Source organism: Lissotriton vulgaris, chromosome 7 (assembly GCF_964263255.1).
Source record: "Lissotriton vulgaris chromosome 7, aLisVul1.2, whole genome shotgun sequence".
Lineage (NCBI taxonomy): Eukaryota > Metazoa > Chordata > Amphibia > Caudata > Salamandridae > Lissotriton > Lissotriton vulgaris.
In genome coordinates this window covers 1260862264-1260882345 of record NC_141695.1, presented here as the reverse complement: position 1 = coordinate 1260882345, position 20082 = coordinate 1260862264, and the positions used below count along the sequence as shown (strand labels likewise).

The 20082-nt window shown below is 44.3% G+C and overlaps 1 protein-coding gene across 3 annotated transcripts in view; it reads left to right on the top strand.

Moving 5' to 3' along the window:
• Positions 1-20082, top strand: part of RGS14 (regulator of G protein signaling 14) — a 372155-nt gene that overhangs the window by 340466 nt on the left and 11607 nt on the right. For all 3 annotated transcript variants that reach the window (XM_086931804.1, XM_086931803.1, XM_086931805.1), the window contains one exon: positions 4992-5044. In XM_086931804.1, coding sequence (XP_086787930.1) covers positions 4992-5044 — 53 coding nt within the window. The remainder of the gene's footprint in view (positions 1-4991; positions 5045-20082) is intronic.

Sequence of the window (20082 nt, the reverse complement as noted above, 5' to 3'; positions counted from 1 at the left end):
ATGTACACTGACGGGAATGGATAGATGCACTGTGGTACTTTAAAAGTTGCTGTACAAGAGGATGAAAACGGGGATCTAATCTAAACTGTTGGCTAATGTCAGTAAGGCAAGAATGGAACCTATTTAAAGTAGTTTCTCCCCCTCGCCCGATCTCTCACCATTTCAAGGAGAATGAATTGTAGGCCCCTGAGAGACCCACAAGTGTAAGTCACCTGCTTGCCTTCATGACCCTTGGAGAGGAGTGCCTCACTAATATTTGCTAACATGGTTTCAGTTCCACTTCTGAGTCCATTGTGACATTTGAAAATGAAGACTGTGGTTTTTTTCAAGTGTTTTTGAAAGTACCCTCATCCCAAAATGCACAATATTTCTGGTATAGTTCTTTCTGAGATCAGCTGATACTTTTGTAATTGTAACTGAGTTTTGTATCGCGCCAACTCACCGACAGGTCTCAAAGCGCTTCTGACAAAGTACAGCAACAAGAGAATGACGTGAAGGTAAAGATGTTAACTTAACTACGGAGATGTAAATGCGTCCTTGAAGAGTAAAGTTTTCAGGGTTTTCCTAAACCGAAGAAGGTTGGCCTCTCTACGGAGCACCTCCGGTAGCTTATTCCAGATGGTGGGAGCTTGAACTGAAAAAGCTCTGCCTCCTTTTGTTGCCAGTTTGAAACGTGGGCAGGATAGCAGGAGGGAATCGGAGGATCTGAGGACACGCTTAGGTTCATAGATTCTGAGCCTATCTTTTATGTAGGCTGGCGCCTGACCATGGATTGCTTTATGGCAAATGCACATGCTCTTGAATTCAACTCTTTGTTTCATGGGGAGCCAGTGCAGCCTATAAAGTAGGGGAGAGGCATGGGTCCGCCTAGGTACTCCAAATATCAGGCGGGCTGCGTCGTTCAGGATGACCTGTAGACGATTGATGGAGTTTTTAGGGAGGCCTAGGTATAGTGCATTGCCGTAATCAATTCTCGACACGATCGTAGCTGAGACAATGGTTTGGAGCATGCTCCTTGAGAGTAAAGGGGCAAGCTTACGTAGCTGCCTGATCAGATTAGTGCATGAGCCAACCACAGCGGACACTTGGTTGGTCATTGATAGTTCCTGGTCAATTTTCATCCCAAGGCTCTTTACATTAGAGCACGGTTTTGGGGTGGGTCCAAGTTCTTGTGGCCAGAACAAGTCATTCCAGGGGGAGGTAGAAGTCGAGACTACAAGAACCTCCGTTTTGTCTGGATTTATTTTCAATAAGTTGGACGACATCCAGTTCACTGTGAATCGTAATATGTCTTGGGCTAGGGACTGAGCCGATATGGTATTGTCGATACTCAGCAGTAGCTGAGTATCATCGGCATAATTAAAAACTTTACAGCCCATGTTTGCCAGGGATTCTATCAATGGTTGTAGGTATAAGTTAAATAAAAGTGGAGAAAGCGCGGACCCTTGCGGACTCCACAAACTAAGGTACCTACTTCGGAGACCTGATCTGCTAACTGGATCCTCTGTGTCCTCCCTGATAAGAAGGCTGTCAGCCACTGGAGGGCTTGTTCTCTTATCCCGGACCTAGCTAGTCTGTCCAGGAGCAGTGCATGGTCGACCGTATCAAACGCCGCTGATAGGTCTAATAATTTCAGGGCTCTTGGCTTTTTACTGTCGGCCATGCATCTGAGCTCATCCAATACTGACAGCATTACTAGTTCCGTGCTATGGTGAGCACGAAACCCAGCTTGCCGCTCCTGGAGAAGATGGTGGGATTCCAGGAGGGATGACAGGGATTTTAGTACATGTTGTTCTAGTACTTTTGATAAAAATGGCAGCTGGGAGATTGGCCTGTAATTTTTCAGGCTAGTTGGATCTGCCCCAGGCTTTTTTATCAATGGTTTGACGCGTGCCTCTTTGAAGGTAGTTGGTAATGATCTAGTAGCTAATGAGGTGTTCAAAAGGTCTAAGATCTGGTCCTCTAAGATCGGGATTGCTAATCGGAAAATATCGGGCGGAAAAGAATCAGCAGGGGAACCTGACTTGGTGGACGCTACTAGATGTCTAAGGGAAGTAGCATCGATTTCAGGAAACCTAGTGACGATAGGGATTGAGGAGTGTGAAGGGGACAGTGGCAAGGTGTGTATAACCGGGTTGTCCTTCTTGATATCTGACAATATGGACGCTACTTTTTCAAGGAAATATCCCTGAAAAGTATCACAGTTAATCAGTATGTCTACCTTTTCCTCCTTCTTACTTAGTTCCTTCAGAATTTGAAAGGTCTCTTTCTGGATATTTGTGGCGTTGTTCATGCGTGCTTCAAAGTAGTCCTTCTTGGCTGAAATAATGAACTTTTTATACAATTGAAACGATGTTCTGTATAAATCCCTATCGGTGTCCTTTTTAGATTTTCTCCAGCATCTTTCGAGATAGCGGAGCTTTCTTTTTTGGTCTCGTAGGCTCTGGGTAAACCAAGGGGCTCCTTTTTCTGCCCCCTTTATTTTTTGTGTTTTTTCAGGGGCTATCTCCTCAATAGATTGCCTGAGGGTAGTTGTTATCCTGTCGTAGTTTGAATCTAAGTCAATAGCATCTGATGAAGTTATAGATATCTGTTTGTGTTTGGACAAAGCTTTGGTCAGGGTGTCAGCGTTGACTTTTTTCCACTGGCGTACTTTTTTAGTTTTTAGTGGAAGTTTAGTCTGGACGTTATGATACGGTATGTTATATGAAATTAGATGGTGGTCTGACCAAATGCAGGGTGTAATATTTGTAATGACCGCCGTTGGCATAGAGGACCAGATAAGATCAAGAATATGGCCCTTTGTGTGGGTTGGAGATTCCACAAGTTGTGCCAATCCCAGAGCGGTCATGGAGGTCTGCAATTTCTGAGCTAATAGATCTTTGTCCCTTTTATCCCAATGGATGTTAGTCACCGGTCACCAAGATGTTTTTATAACGTGTACATAAATCCGATATTATAGGAAAAAAGGAGTCATTGAACATTGAGGTGCTTTGAGGTGGGCAGTATATTGTTAAGATGATAAAACAAGAGTTATTCATAGTGATTTTTATCCCTAGTAGGTCCGCAGCATTTATGGTCTCAGTTAAGATTTTAGTTACCATGAGCTGGCTTTTAAAAATCGTTGCTACACCACAACCTCGGGTCCCCTCTGGTCGGTTGTGCCAGACCATGTCATACCCGCTAGGAAGGGCGGCTATGATATCCGGGGAGGAGGTGTCGCTCAACCAGGTTTCGGTGAGTGTCAGGACATCAATGGTCTCGTCCTGTAGGAGGGTGAATATTTCTAGGTGGTGTTTCTGTAAAGACCTAGTATTAAGGGTAGCTAACTTTAGAGGGGGTGACTGCCTCGAAATCACAGGGCTCGGGATACGGAGAATATTATTTCTCTTGATAGGAACACATGTGGAAGGAGACAGACAGTACCTGTCGGACTTCAGTGCTAGTAGATCAGATGAGGTATAGCAGGTACGTGTGCCAGAGTCCCTAAGCCCTAAGCCCGGTCGAGCGCGAACGAGCGCAGACGGGCAGACGGGCAGGACTCTGACGGGCAGGACTCTGACGGGCAGGACTCTGACGGGCAGGACTCTGACGGGCAGGACTCTGACGGGCAGGACTCTGACGGGCAGGACTCTGACGGGCAGGACTCTGGCACGACTCCGGCGCAGGTCCGGCGTGTCCGCTGTTCGTGTCCACTGCGCGGAGCCATTACTGACTGTTTTTATAGCGCTGTCAATGGCCTCACCAACCCAGCCCGACCCAAGATGGCCGCCAAAAAAACGGCGCCCAGCCCTCGGCGTCAGCACTCAGCCGAGAGCGGGACCGGAGCTACAGGGAGGGGGTGCAAGGTGATTCTAAGGCGCTGCTAAGCGCTGGGGGGTCTCAACACACCGCTTTAGCTCGGGTGTGGAAATTACTAAAGATAAGTGTCCAACGAGTAAAATCACGAAATTACAATATTAAAATCAGGAAAGACAAGAGACCTCCCGGCTTCCGCCTCAGGAGGGGAAAAGTGCGTGCAAATATCCAAGATTTCCAAGATTTGAGTGTCTGTCATGTCTTTCTTCAAGCCGTATATGAGGATGGCATGTTTAAGTAGGGTGTGGACAGCACCTGGTAAGCGTTCTCTGTCAATCTTCTCCAGGGGCACTAAGAAAATAATGTGAATAATGTAATAAGGTGATTGCTTCTCCCCCACCCGAGTTGCCTCAGGTATGCTCTCCAGGTCTTCCAGGGCCACCAAGAAGAGAATGACTAGGCATGGCAAGTCATAAAATGTCAGTGTCCAGGCAGTACTGCACTACTGAGTTCACAGCTTTGCATGCAGAGGAATACAAATCATAGTCTTCGAGCACATCTGAGCTTCCTCTATGCCCACAGAACACCTAGTATGGTAGGAAATCATGCTGATGATCAAAGGACAAGCTGTGCAGGTACCACCGCATGCAGTGAGTTTACCGCCTAACCAGGTATCCTAGCCCCGGCCTGCTAAACTCACTCTCTGCCCTGACGATACAAGCAGCTGACATACCACCCCACCCGTTTTCTTGGATGACTTCAGAGGAGTAGCAATCTCTCACATATATCTCTAGCATTTTGGCATTAAGTGACAGGGTGGAAACCACTACAAAAATAAAAAATGAAAACTGTCTTCAGAGAAGCCAAACCAAAGCACAGCAAAGTAAACACAAAAACAATGGCCACAAACATCGAATCACCTGCGAGTGCACGGTGAAGCACCCACACATCTTCGTATCCATCATGGTGTCGGTCTGGCAAATTCAAGGTGCACGTTAGGACGAGACTAACCTTTGCAAGAGCACAAGAGCCCCAAGTAATGCATGCAACTTGAGCCCATTGTCACCAGATTGGGACACCTGCCCTTTAGAGGCGCACACCCACTTTGGCACAAGTGGAAACCAAAAAGTACTTGTGCCCCGGTCCATGGTGATGATCTGTCATTAATTTTGTTTCTTTTTGTTTTCCTATAGAAGCGGATGTAAGGGCGCTTGGGGAGGCAGTTGACGCCCAAGCACAGCCGAAGGTGAGATAAAAAACAACCTTCTTTTTTTCTGTGGTCCATCATTCTGATGTGCTGGATAGGTGCTTACTCAGGTGATCCTGATGTTTTCGATAGTCTCCCTAGTCTATGCTTGTGATCAGTATAGATAATCCCCTTGTCTGTGCTGAAGTGTATGATATCATCACTATCGATCTGTGCTTAAGTTCAACATAAAATCTCCCCTGGTCTCTCCTGAGATGCTTCGTAAAAGCTTTACCAGTCTGTGTAGATGCTGTGGGTAAGAAGCTTCCTTAGCCTGTGTTTATGCACGGAATAATGGTTTGCTCTTGCTTGGATGGCCTATTTATCAAGGCAATGCATTCCCTTGATGGTTATATTGTGCCATGTGTTGTACCCATTAGGTTTTGGTGATGGGCCTTTTGTTAGACTGCAGATGCAACATGAGGTGTAAAGTATGTCTTTTTCATTTGTGTTTTATGCTTATTGTTTTAGGAAGTGCATTCTATCTGGATACTTTAGCCTGCCATAAAGACACAGTGCTGCTCATAATTTTCTCTTGCACGTACATTTGTTTGACTTTCATATCATAATAGCATGTTGTTGGATTTCTGGACAACTTTTTGGTTCATAATGTACTTTCTGAAAGATGTGTCAAAAATACAGTCCTTTTTTCAAAAGTATCTACTATGCAGTATTTTCTGTGTAAGGTTTTAAGTTCACCACTTACATTGCAAACTTCTATTCATAGCACATCTTTGAGTGTTCAGCTTAACTCTGTTAAGTAAACTGTTCTGCAGAGGTCCATACTCCCACCTTTCATACTATTGTAGTCCAAAATGTTGCTTCCTTATGATCGTTTCTTTTTAGGACAGCTAGGGGTATCGCGCAAAAAGTCACCTAACTATTACTAAACAAATACTGATAGAGTGCGCAGGTCACCCGGCCCTACAGACTGCCAGATTATCCCGCACTTGGGCCCATGTATGCGTTTGCAAAACCCAATTTACAAGTCGGGTGATTTTACACGCTACTATCAGTATTGTGTGTGTGTTTCCTGTGACACTTTTGTCTTGGTACCTGACTTACCACAGGTACTTACTCCTCCTAATGGATCAGGAGCACGAGGGTAGGTGATAACACTTCAAAATACACCACTTCTTTATTCAATTAATATTTGATGTACCTTTTAGAATGACCACAAACACCTGAGGCGTTTTAAGAGTTTATATATATAAATTTTAAAGTGATTAGATTATGAGACAGATGCTGATAAAAACATCAATAAACAGAATCAGAAAGATGAAATAGCTATGCAAGAAGGCTAACACCATTTAGGGTAAACGGAGTTTCTAAAGGGTATGGGTAACAGAGAACATGCTAATCAGTTTAGACTTAAACTAGGGACGGCAAGTTCAAACCACATCAGTCAATGAATTTCTATTGCCTATATGCAATTCAGCCCTAATCCTATTCTATCTAGCTAAAGTCTTATTGCAACTTCTAGAGTTCACCACACATTAATAATTCAAAAGAAACAGTTCAAATACACCCTAAGGGAAGGGGAAAATTGGAACATACTAATATACAGTTTGCAAATGCATCAGAGGAAAGATCAGAGCAAAAATCATGTGCATAGAGGCTTTATTAAGAGCAGAAGGAAAGGGATAGAATGACGGACACCCACAGGTAATATTTACCTAGGCAAGAATGAAGACTAACCCTGGCCACAGGTCAGTTTCGGGAAGGACGAGGACAAGGACCCTCAAGGATACCAGAAGGGGAGCAGGTAGCAGCTCACGGAAACCAGGACAGGATACCCCTCAGGTTCTGGGTCAGGACTGGGCTCACCAAAGGGCACGACCACCCCCACAGCTTCGGATGCAACGCCTGCGTTACCCCCTCACTGCACGGAATCCGCCAATAACCCCGATTGGGTTTTTCGAATCCCCAGCCAAAGTGCTTCGCCAGCACTTAAGACTATTTCCACCCCTTGGAGTTTGTGGAAAATTCGGACAGAGGGCTCCGCAGCTCTCTGTATCAATCACCTATAGATTCGTGGGGTCAGTGACAGGTCTGCTACTCGGACAAGTCGGACAATTTCTCCCTACCTGACTAGGCATTTTGATACAATGTTGCACAGTTCAAGGTGACTGTCAGCATCTTTGACAAGAACCTAGGTAGGTTCTCAGGCGCATCTTGCTTCAGGAGCCAGCTGGCTGAGATTTGCTTCTGCGCAGTGTGGGTTTTCCCTCGTCACGTGACAGGGTCGGAACGAGTTACAAGATGGAGTCGGGCTCCCATACCCAGGCCAATGTATACGTGGTACATGAAAAGTAAGCGATAACAAATTAATAACACAGCAAAACAGAACACACTGTACACCATGATTACCTACACTTCACCCCTTACTTCATATTAACTATAGCGCTTAATGATTAGTGCGAGAATAGACAGAAATGCGAAGCAGCATGGGCAAGCGCAGAGCATGGTTAGAACAAGCGGGCAGGTCAGCTACAATGCGCATGAGCGGACTTTTCCCTCCAAATGACCGACGCATGCGCAGACTGAATTTCTGCGAAGCGGCCATTTTACAGTATGCAAGCGGTGTTACTGTTAGTAAACACATAGGCAAGCATCTCTGGGACACCCGTGTGTACTAGAAAAGGAATATTAATGATGGACAGGATTGTTTAGTACTATTATAAGTTTAATCGAGGTTCATGTGCAGAGCAGGTTGCCTTGGGCGCAAACTTCCACTCCATCAATCCCCTCTTTGATGATATTTACTATCATCACTACTAATGGAAACAGATGCCAACTATAATTTCTCACATCTCACTCATTTCAATTTCCACAAATTTATTATTATGCCGTTTGTCTGCAGCTTTATTTGGGTGGGGTTCTCTAGATTTTTTATAGATCTGGCTCCTTAATTCTTCTAATTCGAGTTCATCCACATTCCGTTTCACTCCCCTCCTATTTACAGTGTACTTCTTTCTGCATTTTTGGCATTTGCAGCAAATTATTATAATAAACACAATCAGACTTATTCCAGCTATTGGCATCAGTATTTTACCTACTAGACTACGGCCCACACTAGTGAACCAACTACCTACAGAAGAGAGACCATCAGTCAGTCTCTTCCAGGCACTGTCAACCTCCAATGGTTTAAGTTCTTTTTCCAAATTAATTATATTTTGCACATATTTCTTAATTTCTACGCTTTTATCTGGAATGTAAGTGCAACAATGTTGCGCCTTCAGCATTCTACAGACCCCGCCCTCTTTTGCCAATAAGGTATCAAGAGCAAGGCGATTTTGCAAAACCATTGATCTGATCGCAACCATTTCAGTATTGACCAACAGGAATCCAGCAGCAGTGTCAGTTGACAACCGATCCACTACCGTAGATAATTTGCAGATACAGTGAGTATTCAGAACTACCCCCATTCCAGGTATCAGTGCACTAAAAATATCACCTAGAATTTCTCCTACACTCTCACTTTTACTACGCACTAAGCCATTAGTGTCTTCATTGCTTCCAGCAGCGTTATTCACATGGTATATTTTCGGGAAGACAATGCCAAAGTAGCAGCTTCCATACCAGTGATCCGGTAATTTGAAATAAGCCTTGTTTCCACATATATAATAAATTCCGGGAAACACAGGTTCTGACCCATTTTTGAAACCCCAACCTCCAATTACCTTGTAATTATGGTCGCATTCGCTGGAACCGATGAATACGTTGTTATAATAACTAGTCTTTTCTCTATGAAGACAAAGTTTCGCCTTTCGTTCAAAATCCAACAACAGCGCAGGATTTGCATCGCCATTTGAGGTGCCTTCCATGTTCTCAGCCCATTTAGGAGTTTGCTGTTTCTTATCATTAGCCTTTCTTTGGAAACTCTCCCTTCTCTTTTCTGCCATTTTCAAGAACATCTTTTCTTGCTCATGTAATGAGCAAGTCAAATTATCTCTTCGAGCTTCATGTAAGTCTATGTCACCTATAGTCAGGAAGTATTCTCCCATGTATCTAGTTACCTCGCTTCTAACATGCACAACATTCAGGTTCCCTCGAACAGGTAGTTCAGAAAAAATCACGTCAGTGTTTGAATAGTAGCACTGTAATGTGCTTCTATAAAATAAGCTTGCTAATATAATACAGGAAATCCCATAAGCCAGGGGCAAATGGTGATAAGTCACGCCTTCAGCTACAGAAGTAGGTAGCTTCATGCAGACATAACAATCTTCTATTTCCATAGCTTCTGCGTAATGCACTAAAAGATTTGCAAAGACATTTAAATGTGATCGATTTCTCATGTGGTGAAAATGTAGTCCATCCTCATCTGGTGCTTCTAAGTCATGTTGTGTTTGTCTTAAGCTAACTGAGTTGTCATGTCTTTCTACACTTAGTGGTGTTTCTTCAGTATGTACAACTACTGGATCTGGGTTCATTGGTTTAGTAGGGTACAGGTTAGGATCTTTACTTATCATAAAAGGTATAAAGACTGTTAATCCTATCCAGATTACTATAACTATTGCTACACTGCATAGGCATATTTTACAGCAAGTTTTGCAACAATTCCCTTTTGGTCTTCCATTTACACTTGAATTAGACATTTTTGTTTCTGGGACTTTTTAACCGCATCGCTGCTGCAGTGATTTTTGCGCTGTGCTGCAAATTACCAGTTTGCTGTTGTCATGACGAGCTCAGCTCCTCATCAGCACACGACACCCGTGGGTGATGACGAGCTGAGCTCGTCATCAGCATCGAAAGGGTTAACCCCTCTTTGTTTCGTTTCAAGATGCTAACGCAGTTTCACCTTTCAGGGTGGGTCTTCTACCTCAGAGCTGTGATCCTCAACGGAATCGAGATCACTGCGGTCACTTTCTTCAGGGTCGTCAATTTCTTCCAACACCAAAAAGGTCCATTCAGGACTTCAATAGTTCTTGTTTGCTTTCTTAAACCTGATGCTGCGTCTACTTTGCTGAGCCTCGTCTCTTTGTCTTTCACTTGCAGCTCTTTTTCTGTCTTCTAATTTTTCTTCAACAGTTTTCAGTCTTAGTTTCAGTCTCTTTATATATCTTGGTCTCTCCTGTTTTCTGGGCCTCTTAGTGGTTGAGGATACTTTGCTCTCCTCGTGAATCCCCTTGTTTTCACTTTGGTGTGGCACTATTGTATTGGCACTGTCTTTTTCCTCTCCTGTCTGACTAGGTCCAGGTCTTTCATCAGTTTCTTCTGCCTGGTTTCTAAGCTGGCCTTGTTCAGGTATGGTCTGTATTTGATCTTGATTTTCAACCAGCTTGGACTCTGGTTCCTGAACACGTTCGTCTGTTTCTATCTGTTCCTGTTCATGCACTTCGACCCCTTGATTTTCTTCCGCATGAACTTCAACTTTAACCACTATCTGTCCCTTTCCGGCTTCTGGAGTCTCTGGAGGAGTGTCGATGACTTGGTCTGTCCCTACTTGGCCTATTTCCTGATCAGGTCTGATGTGATTCTCGTTGACCTGACCTTCCTCTGCTAGTCCTGTCTCACCCTCACTATCCCACTCTCTATCTAAGTAGGAATATTTTCTGGTTCTTATTGGATCAAGAATCAGGTCATCTGCTGGAAACCACTCGTCTTGGCTGGTGCCGGGTAGTATCACGTCAGCTAGATCTGGACCCTCGTCTGGAGTCTCTTCAGCTGCATCACCCTCAGCTTCAGCCGTCTCCTCCTTGGCTACCTTCTTAGTGTGGCTGGCATGAATCCACTTTGGCACTCCAGCACACTTTAAAGCGGTGGTAGTTACAAGGATCACTTGCCTCTTTTTCCCCCACTTTGGTCCAAGGCAACTCTTCCGGGTGTGTTTCTTCAACACCACCCAATCTCCAGGTCTGATTTTATGGACTGGAGTGGTTGGCCATTCATCAGCAGTCTCTCCAATCTGGTGAGAGATAGAACGCACTTGGTCACCCAGCTGCCTGCAGTATTCTAGCACCAAATCATCAGAAATACTCAGCAGTTTGTGTCCAGGTACCCATGCCTGTCGCATCACTCTTCCCATTAGTACCTCATGGGGGCTCAGGCCTGTTTTTCGGCTCGGGATGCTCCTTAATCCCATCAAGACAAGAGGCAAGGCTTCTATCCAGTTCAATTTAGTGGTATCACACATTTTTGCCAATCTTGATTTGATGGTGCCATTTATTTGTTCCACTATTCCAGAAGCCTCTGGATGATATGCAAAGTGTAGTTTAGGCTCAATTTTGAATGCTGCATAGAGTTCATTTAGGATTTTCCCAGCAAAGTGCCCACCCTGGTCTGTTTCAATAGTCTCTGGGAAACCAAATCTAGGGATCAGCTCTCTGAGTAACAATTTTGCCACAGTAATGGCATCATTCTTCTTGGCTGGGTAAGCTTCCACCCATCTTGAGAATAGGCAAACTATTACTAAGACATATCTGTATCCTCTACACATGGGCAATTGTATGAAATCTGCCTGCAATCTGACAAAGGGGCCTTCTGCCTTTCCAATGGTACTTTGCTCTACCACAGTCCTCTTTCCTGCATTGAACTGCTGACACACCAGGCACCTCTGGCAGTACTTATCCGCGATATTCCTGAATTTTGAATTGTAAAACACCTTATCAAACACACGGCACATTGCATCCCTTCCAACATGAGTGTCTCCATGAATCATCCGAACCATTGGGTTAGCCATACAGTCTGGCAACACAGGCATACCATCTTTATTCACTATGATACCATCCCTTTCTCTGAGTTGACATTCCTCAGTCTCCCATCTTAGTTTTCCCCCTCAGTTGCTGCCTGTTGCAACTCTCTCAGTTCCTTCCAGGAAGATACATTCTCAAACACCATAAGTTGGCAGCTGTTTCCGCCCCATAATTGGATTTTTAGGGACATTTTGTATCGTGCACAGTACTGAGCAATTTGGTCAGCATACCTGTTTCCGGCTGCCACTTCATCCTTTCGAGATTGGTGAGCAGCACATTTAACCACTGCCAATTCTTTGGGCAATTGGATTGCTTCCAATAGGCTTTGCACCACCTTTCCATTTCTGATGGGGGTACCTGAGGAAGTCATGAATTCACTTTGTAGCCATAGTTGGCCGAAGTCATGAACAACCCCATAACCATATTGACTGTCAGTATATACGGTTACTCGTTTGCCCTTTCCATGTTTGCAAGCTCTGGCCAATGCTATAAGCTCGGCCACTTGGGCAGATTTGACTTCACTCAAATAGGATGCTTCTAAGGTTGTTTCCAGAGTTACTACAGCATAGGCAGCACTCAGTCCACCATCCTCATGCCTCAGGCAAGAGCCATCCACAAACATCACTAAGTCAGCATTGATAAGGGCCATTTCTTTTATGTCAGGACGAGGTTTAGTACTAAACTCAGTCAGATCAATGCAATTATGTTCGAATTCACCTTCCGTTCCTGATTCTTGGGCAAGGGGCAATAGCGTTGCCGGGTTCAGGATGTTACATCTGGAAATTATTACATTTTCTGCACTAATAAGAATTCTCTCATATTTAGTCAGCCGACTAGGAGTGAGATATTGAGTTTTGGTTCGGGTTAGCAGGATCACAACTGAATGTGGAACATAAACCGTTACAGGATGTCCCATGACAATGTTCTCACTCTGTTCCAGGCTTGTGCATGTGGCAGCCATTGCTTTCAGACACCCCGGAAGCCCAGCAGCTACTGGGTCCAGTGTGGCTGAAAAGTAGGCCACAGGACGTCTAGTCAGACCATGCTCTTGGGTCAGGACTGAGAGTGCACAATTGTCTCGCGTATCACAGAATAACTCAAAGTTCTTGGAATAATCAGGCATTCCCAATGCAGGAGCAGAGCATAGACAGTTTCGCAATTTTTTTCAGGCTGTCATGCTTTCATCATCCCAGGTGACTGGATCGTCTGCCCCTTTCTTCGTCATTTTTATCAGAGGTTTGGCAAGTACCACAAATCCCACAATCCACTGTCTGCAGTATCCCACAACTCTAACGTCCTTCTGAGTTCTGGGCAGTTCCATATCCCGAATTATTCTGATTCTTTCTGAGGTGACTCTTCTGATACCTTTCTCGATCTGGTGTCCTAAATATGTTACTGAATTCTTACAAAACTGTAATTTGTCAGGAGATACTTTGTGTCCACCTCTGCCCAGGTGATTTAGCAGAGCAATGGTATCAGTAACACAGTCGCTTTGACTTTTAGACGCCACCAATAGGTCGTCTATGTACTGGACCAGGACAGACTTCTTTGGTAGAACTAAAGATTCAAGACATCTTTTTAAGATCTGATTAAAGATGGAGGGGCTTTCTGTGTACCCCTGGGGGACACGATTCCAGACATAGACATGACTGTCAAACTCAAAAGAGAAAAGAAACTTGCTTTCTGGATGCAATGGGATGGAAAAGAATGCATGACACAAGTCTATGACAGTAAACCACTCCGCATTCCAGGGAATCCGATATAAGATCGCAGCAGGGTTTGGCACAATGGGACAACAAGGTACAACAATCTGGTTTACCTTTCGCAAGTCCTGCACTACCCTGTACTTTCCACTAGGCTTTTTAATTCCAATTATGGGCGAGTTACAGGGACTGCTCAACACCTCTTGAATTATGTCTGCCTCCAATAATCTGTTTATTTCAAGTGCGACTCCAGCTTTCACTTCTGCACTCATTTTATACTGTTTTGTTTTTGGGTAGGTAGCATTAGGTTTGATGGCTATTCTGACTGGGTCCACATTTGCCATTAATCCTAAATCTTTCCCGGTAAAATCCCATACTTCTGGTACCACCTTTTGCTGGAGTTCTTCAGGCAAATCAAGAATTGTTATGGGCCTGGCTTCGGTATCGGGCCTTAACAGCATTAGCTTGTACAGGCCATCTTCATCTGGGGTCTGAATCTCAACACCTCTTGGCGTGCAAAAGATGGTACAGTTCATTTTGCATAACAAATCACGTCCCAGTAAATTTACAGGACTGGAATCGCAAACCACAAATCTGTGCATTTCTTTGACATTCCCTATAGAAATCTCCATGGGTTCAGTTACAGGAGTGCTAATTATCTGGTTTGATACGCCTACTACTTGGATTGCTTCTCCCGAGAGGGGTAGGTTAGGAACGTCCGCTGTTCTCACAGTCGAACGGGTAGCACCAGTGTCCAACAGAAAGGTGACATCATTTCCTTCAACCTTTCCTTCAATGTATGGCCCTGACTGGTCCACCGGTAGGGATGCGCCAAGCACGCACTCCCCTTCCTCCCCCCTCAGGCCCCGTCAGTATTGTTCATCACAGAGGAATGTATCATTTAATAGGAACTGTGAGGTTGCCTGATTTCTCTCACTCTGTCCTTCCCATACTTCAACCCTCTCATTCTGTGGGGCCTGATTCTTATAATTAGGTCTAGGAGCTCTAGGTAATGGAGGTAGATTTACCTGTTGCTGATTCTTTCGTGGCCCCTCTTTCTGCACCTGTGGATTTAAACCATTTATGGGGGCGTTACCAGCTTGCAAATGAGGACACTCGTCTCTCCAATGCCCTATCTGCCCACACCCGTGACAGGGGAACTTCTTTTTAGCCTCTTCTTTGCTCATCTTAACTCGAGGCTTCCCTCCCCCTCCCGAGTTATTGTTCGAAACATTGCTATTCATTTTACTCAACTGTTTTTCTTGTTGCTCAGCCAATTTAACCTGTGCCCACATCACCTTTTCCTTCAGGGCCTTTTTCTTGTTCTCCATTTCATCCTCACAGTACTTAGCATACTTGAGAACATCATCTATAGGCTTTCCCTGCCAACAGATTTTGTTATCTCTAATCCACTGGGATATTTCTGGTTTTAGCCCTAGCACGAATCGATAAATAAAATGAGTCATGTCTTTCATTTCAATATTATCGATGCCACTGTAGGTCTTGAATACCTGCAATAGCCTCTGATAATATGAATGGACTGTTTTGTTGTGATCCTGGGTGGTTCTATCGATTCGGTCCAATCAGTTTCTTTTGCTGGCACCTTTTTCTTTAGAAATTGTATGACTTGGTCATACTTTCTCATCACCTCTGAAGAAGGGGCTCCAGTGTGTGGGTCCCTTGGAAATTCTTCACTGGGCCAATCAATCTCTATTTTGCAATCGGTCCATAAATCTACCGGAACTACAATGTCAAAGAACCCATCCAGGTCTTTCAAAAGGCACTTCTGGACCTTCACAAATCGCTCTACCTGCCTATACCATTCCACGGGCTTCTCCCTTAATTTTGGGAAATCATTGGTGAATGACACAATGTCATGCCGGGACCATGGGACATGTACATATTTTCCCCCTGGCACTTCCCTCATGGGACACAGTTTTTCTGCTTGTCCTACTTCTTTTAACACAAACTCAGAAGCTTTGGGCTTTGTCCTACTCTCCTCCTTTTTCTTTGCCCACCTAGTTTTCCACTTGTCCAGATCTCCCCATTTCTGCAACACACTCAACAATTCCTTTATCTGGGTCCTTTTTCGTGAAACATTCATATTTTCTAAATCTTTGTCTGAAAATTCTGCCCTATACGGTTTCTGTAGGACTTTGGATCGACTTACATCAATTCCCATGTCTGCAGCCGCATCCATTAGTTTTTCATGGAGTACTCTAGTATTTCGGGTAAGGCTTTTACTGATAAACAGCAACTCTTCTTCGCTAAGGGTGTTTAGCCTGTCTAATCCCACATTCCCTGCCATTAACTCCTCTATCTCTATCCTTAATCTGTAGATGTCCAAAGGTTTGGACAAGGAAGGTTCTCGATCCATTTCCTTAGTCCATCTATCCAGTTCCTCTGGAGTCCCTACTGTTGCACTCCGGATTCCTGTTGTAGTTTCTATGAGGACTTCCTTGGCCTTGGTCTGATTCCCTGACCTAGACCCACCAGTACTGGGCTCTCTTATGGGCAGATCCATTAGAGAGACTACAGACTCACACTCGCTTGCCTGGTCATCAAAAACAAGTGGTTCTTTTCGTGGAGGAACTGACATTGGAGTAAGGATTGGAGCTTTAGGACTAGTCTGCCTATCCCCATAAATGGGTATAGCGGGACCAATAGTTACAGGTATCGTCAGAGCATCCGGGCTGGGATGTATCTGAGCTATGGTTTGAATCAGTTCATTACTTTGTTTAATCAGGGCATCTCTCTCCTTTTCTTGCAAGACCCTTTCTGATGAGTCACCATGCAATATCTGAGGCACCAAAGGAGGGTAAATACTCGGAGCGGTGGGAACGGCTGACCCCGGTCTATCCTCACCAAAAGGTCGGTAATTTGGGACTGCAGTACTAGGTCTACAAAATTCATCACTATTGCTAGATTTACTGCCGATACCAGCTAGGTCTGTCTCGCTCGCCCTCCTACTCCTAGCATGGTGGAGAAAAGGATTTTTCGAACTTAAAGTTCCTGAAGCTTCGGCATAAGGTGGCGGATTTTTCATCAACAAATCCTCCAGATATTCATCCTCCGAGTCCCCCATGGCTATTAAAGGTCGACTCTTTTCTGTCTTTTTCCCACCTGTTTGCTCAGTTACCCCAAACATCGGGAACAGCCCTTCAACCATCATATTCTGTCTCCACCGTTTCATCTTTTGTTCCTTAGTCTCTTTGTGTAACTTAGGATACCATTTGCTCACTCCTTTGTTCATTCGGGGCCTGTCTCGCTCTAGAGCCTCAATCTCCCACTCCTCTAAAGCTTCATACTGTGTTAGTCTGGGTCGGGGGTGTAATTCATCGATTCGGGTTCTCAGATTAAACAAGATTCTACCATTGAAGGTACCATCGAGGGGAAAAGCTAGGATTCCATCCTCTTCTGTGTACTTTACCCAATTCTCTAACCACACACAGGTATGGTACCCTTTTTCAAACATCATGAATGAAGCGGGAGTATTAGGAGGTGGAATGATTACTCCCTCCCTAGTTTGAATGGGCTTATCTTTTTTGAAATAGTTCCTTATTTTTTCAGTGAAGGACATTTTTCTCTTGACTCCGTACATATTGTGAGGTCTGCCTCTTCTCATCAATTCCCTATGACACCCTAGATTTCTGGGATCAGGCAAAAATTCAGGATACCACATACACCTCTCGACACAACCCACAAGCTCGGTTCGGAAAATTTTGTTTACTTTTGTGCTTCCAATGCAAATACGTCTTTCAACTTCCGGCAACCAATCAGCATTGAGATTTCAAAATCTGTTGACCAATGGATGCGCGGCCCTTCGTGAAACGCGGTCTCACTCTGCGGCGCTCACCCCTCCCTTACAACTCTATCTTCGCCTTGTATTCGCTGGCTCCTCCAATACCAGCCCGGCACGGAGTGACGTCAGCGCGGTCTTGCGACTGACTCCCTCCTTCACAAGGTAACGGAAACTTTGAATTTTTCCTAAAGTGCGCGTACAAATTTTAACTAACAAGGTAAAACGACTGTCACTATGCCAAAGGGTCTTGGAAAGGAAAAGAGTCTTTCTTTTACTGCAAGTAAACCACTTCTGTCTACTTTTCATTCACAACGGATAGATCCCTTCCGCCTATCCTTTTCACACAAGCAAATAGAGAACCTGCTACTCTTTTGACTAATCCACTTCTTTCCGGGATATATACTAAGTCAAATTTTTCACCAATGCTCTCCTTTGCTGCCACTCAAGCTCCAAGAACCTATTACTCCTGCCGTCTGTGACCCTTACTAGGTGATATCACAACGGGAGTTTCACCACGGTCCTGATAGCTAACATACACGCTTCAGATAATTTTTGAAAAAGAAGAAAACCCTGATTAGCGCTTCCAGTTCTGCCTAACCATGCACTAATTTCTCCCTTTGCCAGTGACCTTACAGCCAAGTGGATTCTGCTCACCACCTGCTATTTCTGTTCCCCGGGGATCCCCACAACATAAAACATTTACTCACAATTGGTTAGTAATATATTCAATAATGCATGCAATATATCAAACTTATTCTATGATATTCATATAAAACAACAATCCTTTTTTATAGCAGCATATAATAAAATTTTAGCAGCACATTTTATTTCTCACGGTTCAATAGTAACTCTATTATCTACCTATCCTAACTAGTCCTAACCATCTTGCTGCTACCAGAAATACTGATAGAGCTCGCAGGTCACCCGGCCCTACAGACTGCCAGATTATCACGCACTTGGGCCCATGTATGCGTTTGCAAAACCCAATTTACAAGTCGGGTGATTTTACACGCTACTATCAGTATTGTGTGTGTGTTTCCTGTGACACTTTTGTCTTGGTACCTGACTTACCACAGGTACTTACTCCTAATGGATCAGGAGCACGAGAGTAGGTGATAACACTTCAAAATACACCACTTCTTTATTCAATTAATATTTGATGTACCTTTTAGAATGACCACAGACACCTGAGGCGTTTTAAGAGTTTATATATATCAATTTTAAAGTGACAAGATTATGAGACAGATGCTGATAAAAACATCAATAAACAGAATCAGAAAGATGAAATAGCTATGCAAGACGGCTAACACCATTTAGGGTAAACGGAGTTTCTAAAGGGTATGGGTAACAGAGAACATGCTAATCAGTTTAGACTTAAACTAGGGACGGCAAGTTCAAACCACATCAGTCAATGAATTTCTATAGCCTATATGCAATTCAGCCCTAATCCTATTCTATCTAGCTAAAGTCTTATTGAAACTTCTAGAGTTCACCACACATTAATAATTCAAAAGAAACAGTTCAAATACACCCTAAGGGAAGGGGAAAATTGGAACATACTAATAAACAGTTTGCAAATGCATCAGAGGAAAGATCAGAGCAAAAATCATGTGCATAGAGGCTTTATTAAGAGCAGATGGAAAGGGATAGAATGACGGACACCCACAGGTAATATTTACCTAGGCAAGAATGAAGACTAACCCTGGCCACGGGTCAGTTTCGGGAAGGACGAGGACAAGGACCCTCAAGGATTTAGGATACCAGTAGGTGAGCAGGTAGCAGCTCACGGAAACCAGGACAGGATACCCCTCAGGTTCTGGGTCAGGACTGGGCTCACCAAAGGGCACGACGACCCGCACAGCTTCGGATGCAACGCCTGCATTACCCCCTCACTGCACGGAATCCGCCAATAACCCCGATTGAGTTTTTCAAATCCCCAGCCAAAGTGCTTCGCCAGCACTTAAGACTATTTCCACCCCTTGGAGTTTGTGGAAAATTCGGACAGAGGGCTCCGCAGCTCTCTGTATCAATCACCTATAGATTCGTGGGGTCAGTGACAGGTCTGCTACTCGGACAAGTCGGACAATTTCTCCCTACCTGACTAGGCTAGATATACTCTTCTGGGGTTCCCAGACCACCCACAAATGTTACAAATGACAGGGTCCCAACTTATGATTGGTCAGGAGAAATGATTAGGTCACCTTTACCTCCGAAATTCTACGTTCACATAATGAATATGTAATTTTAATACCCACCCCCTGCGTACATGTTCCCAGGCATAGGAATATGGAAAAACAATGGGTGTATACAGCATTTTGATACAATGTTGCACAGTTCAAGGTGACTGTCAGCATCTTTGACAAGAACCTAGGTAGGTTCTCAGGCGCATCTTGCTTCAGGAGCCAGCTGGCTGAGATTTGCTTCTGCGCAGTGTGGGTTTTCCCTCGTCACGTGACAGGGTCGGAATGAGTTACAAGATGGAGTCGGGCTCCCATACCCAGGCCAATGTATACGTGGTACATGAAAAGTAAGCGATAACAAATTAATAACACAGCAAATCAGAACACACTGTACACCATGATTACCTACACTTCACCCCTTACTTCATATTAACTATAGCGCTTAATGATTAGTGCGAGACTAGACAGAAATGCGAAGCAGCATGGGCAAGCGCAGAGCATGGTTAGAACAAGCGGGCAGGTCAGCTACAATGCGCATGAGTGGACTTTTCCCTCCAAATCTGCGAGTGCGTCACATCACATGGGTATGACCGACGCATGCGCTGACTGAATTTCTGCGAAGCGGCCATTTTACAGTATGCAAGCGGTGTTACTGTTA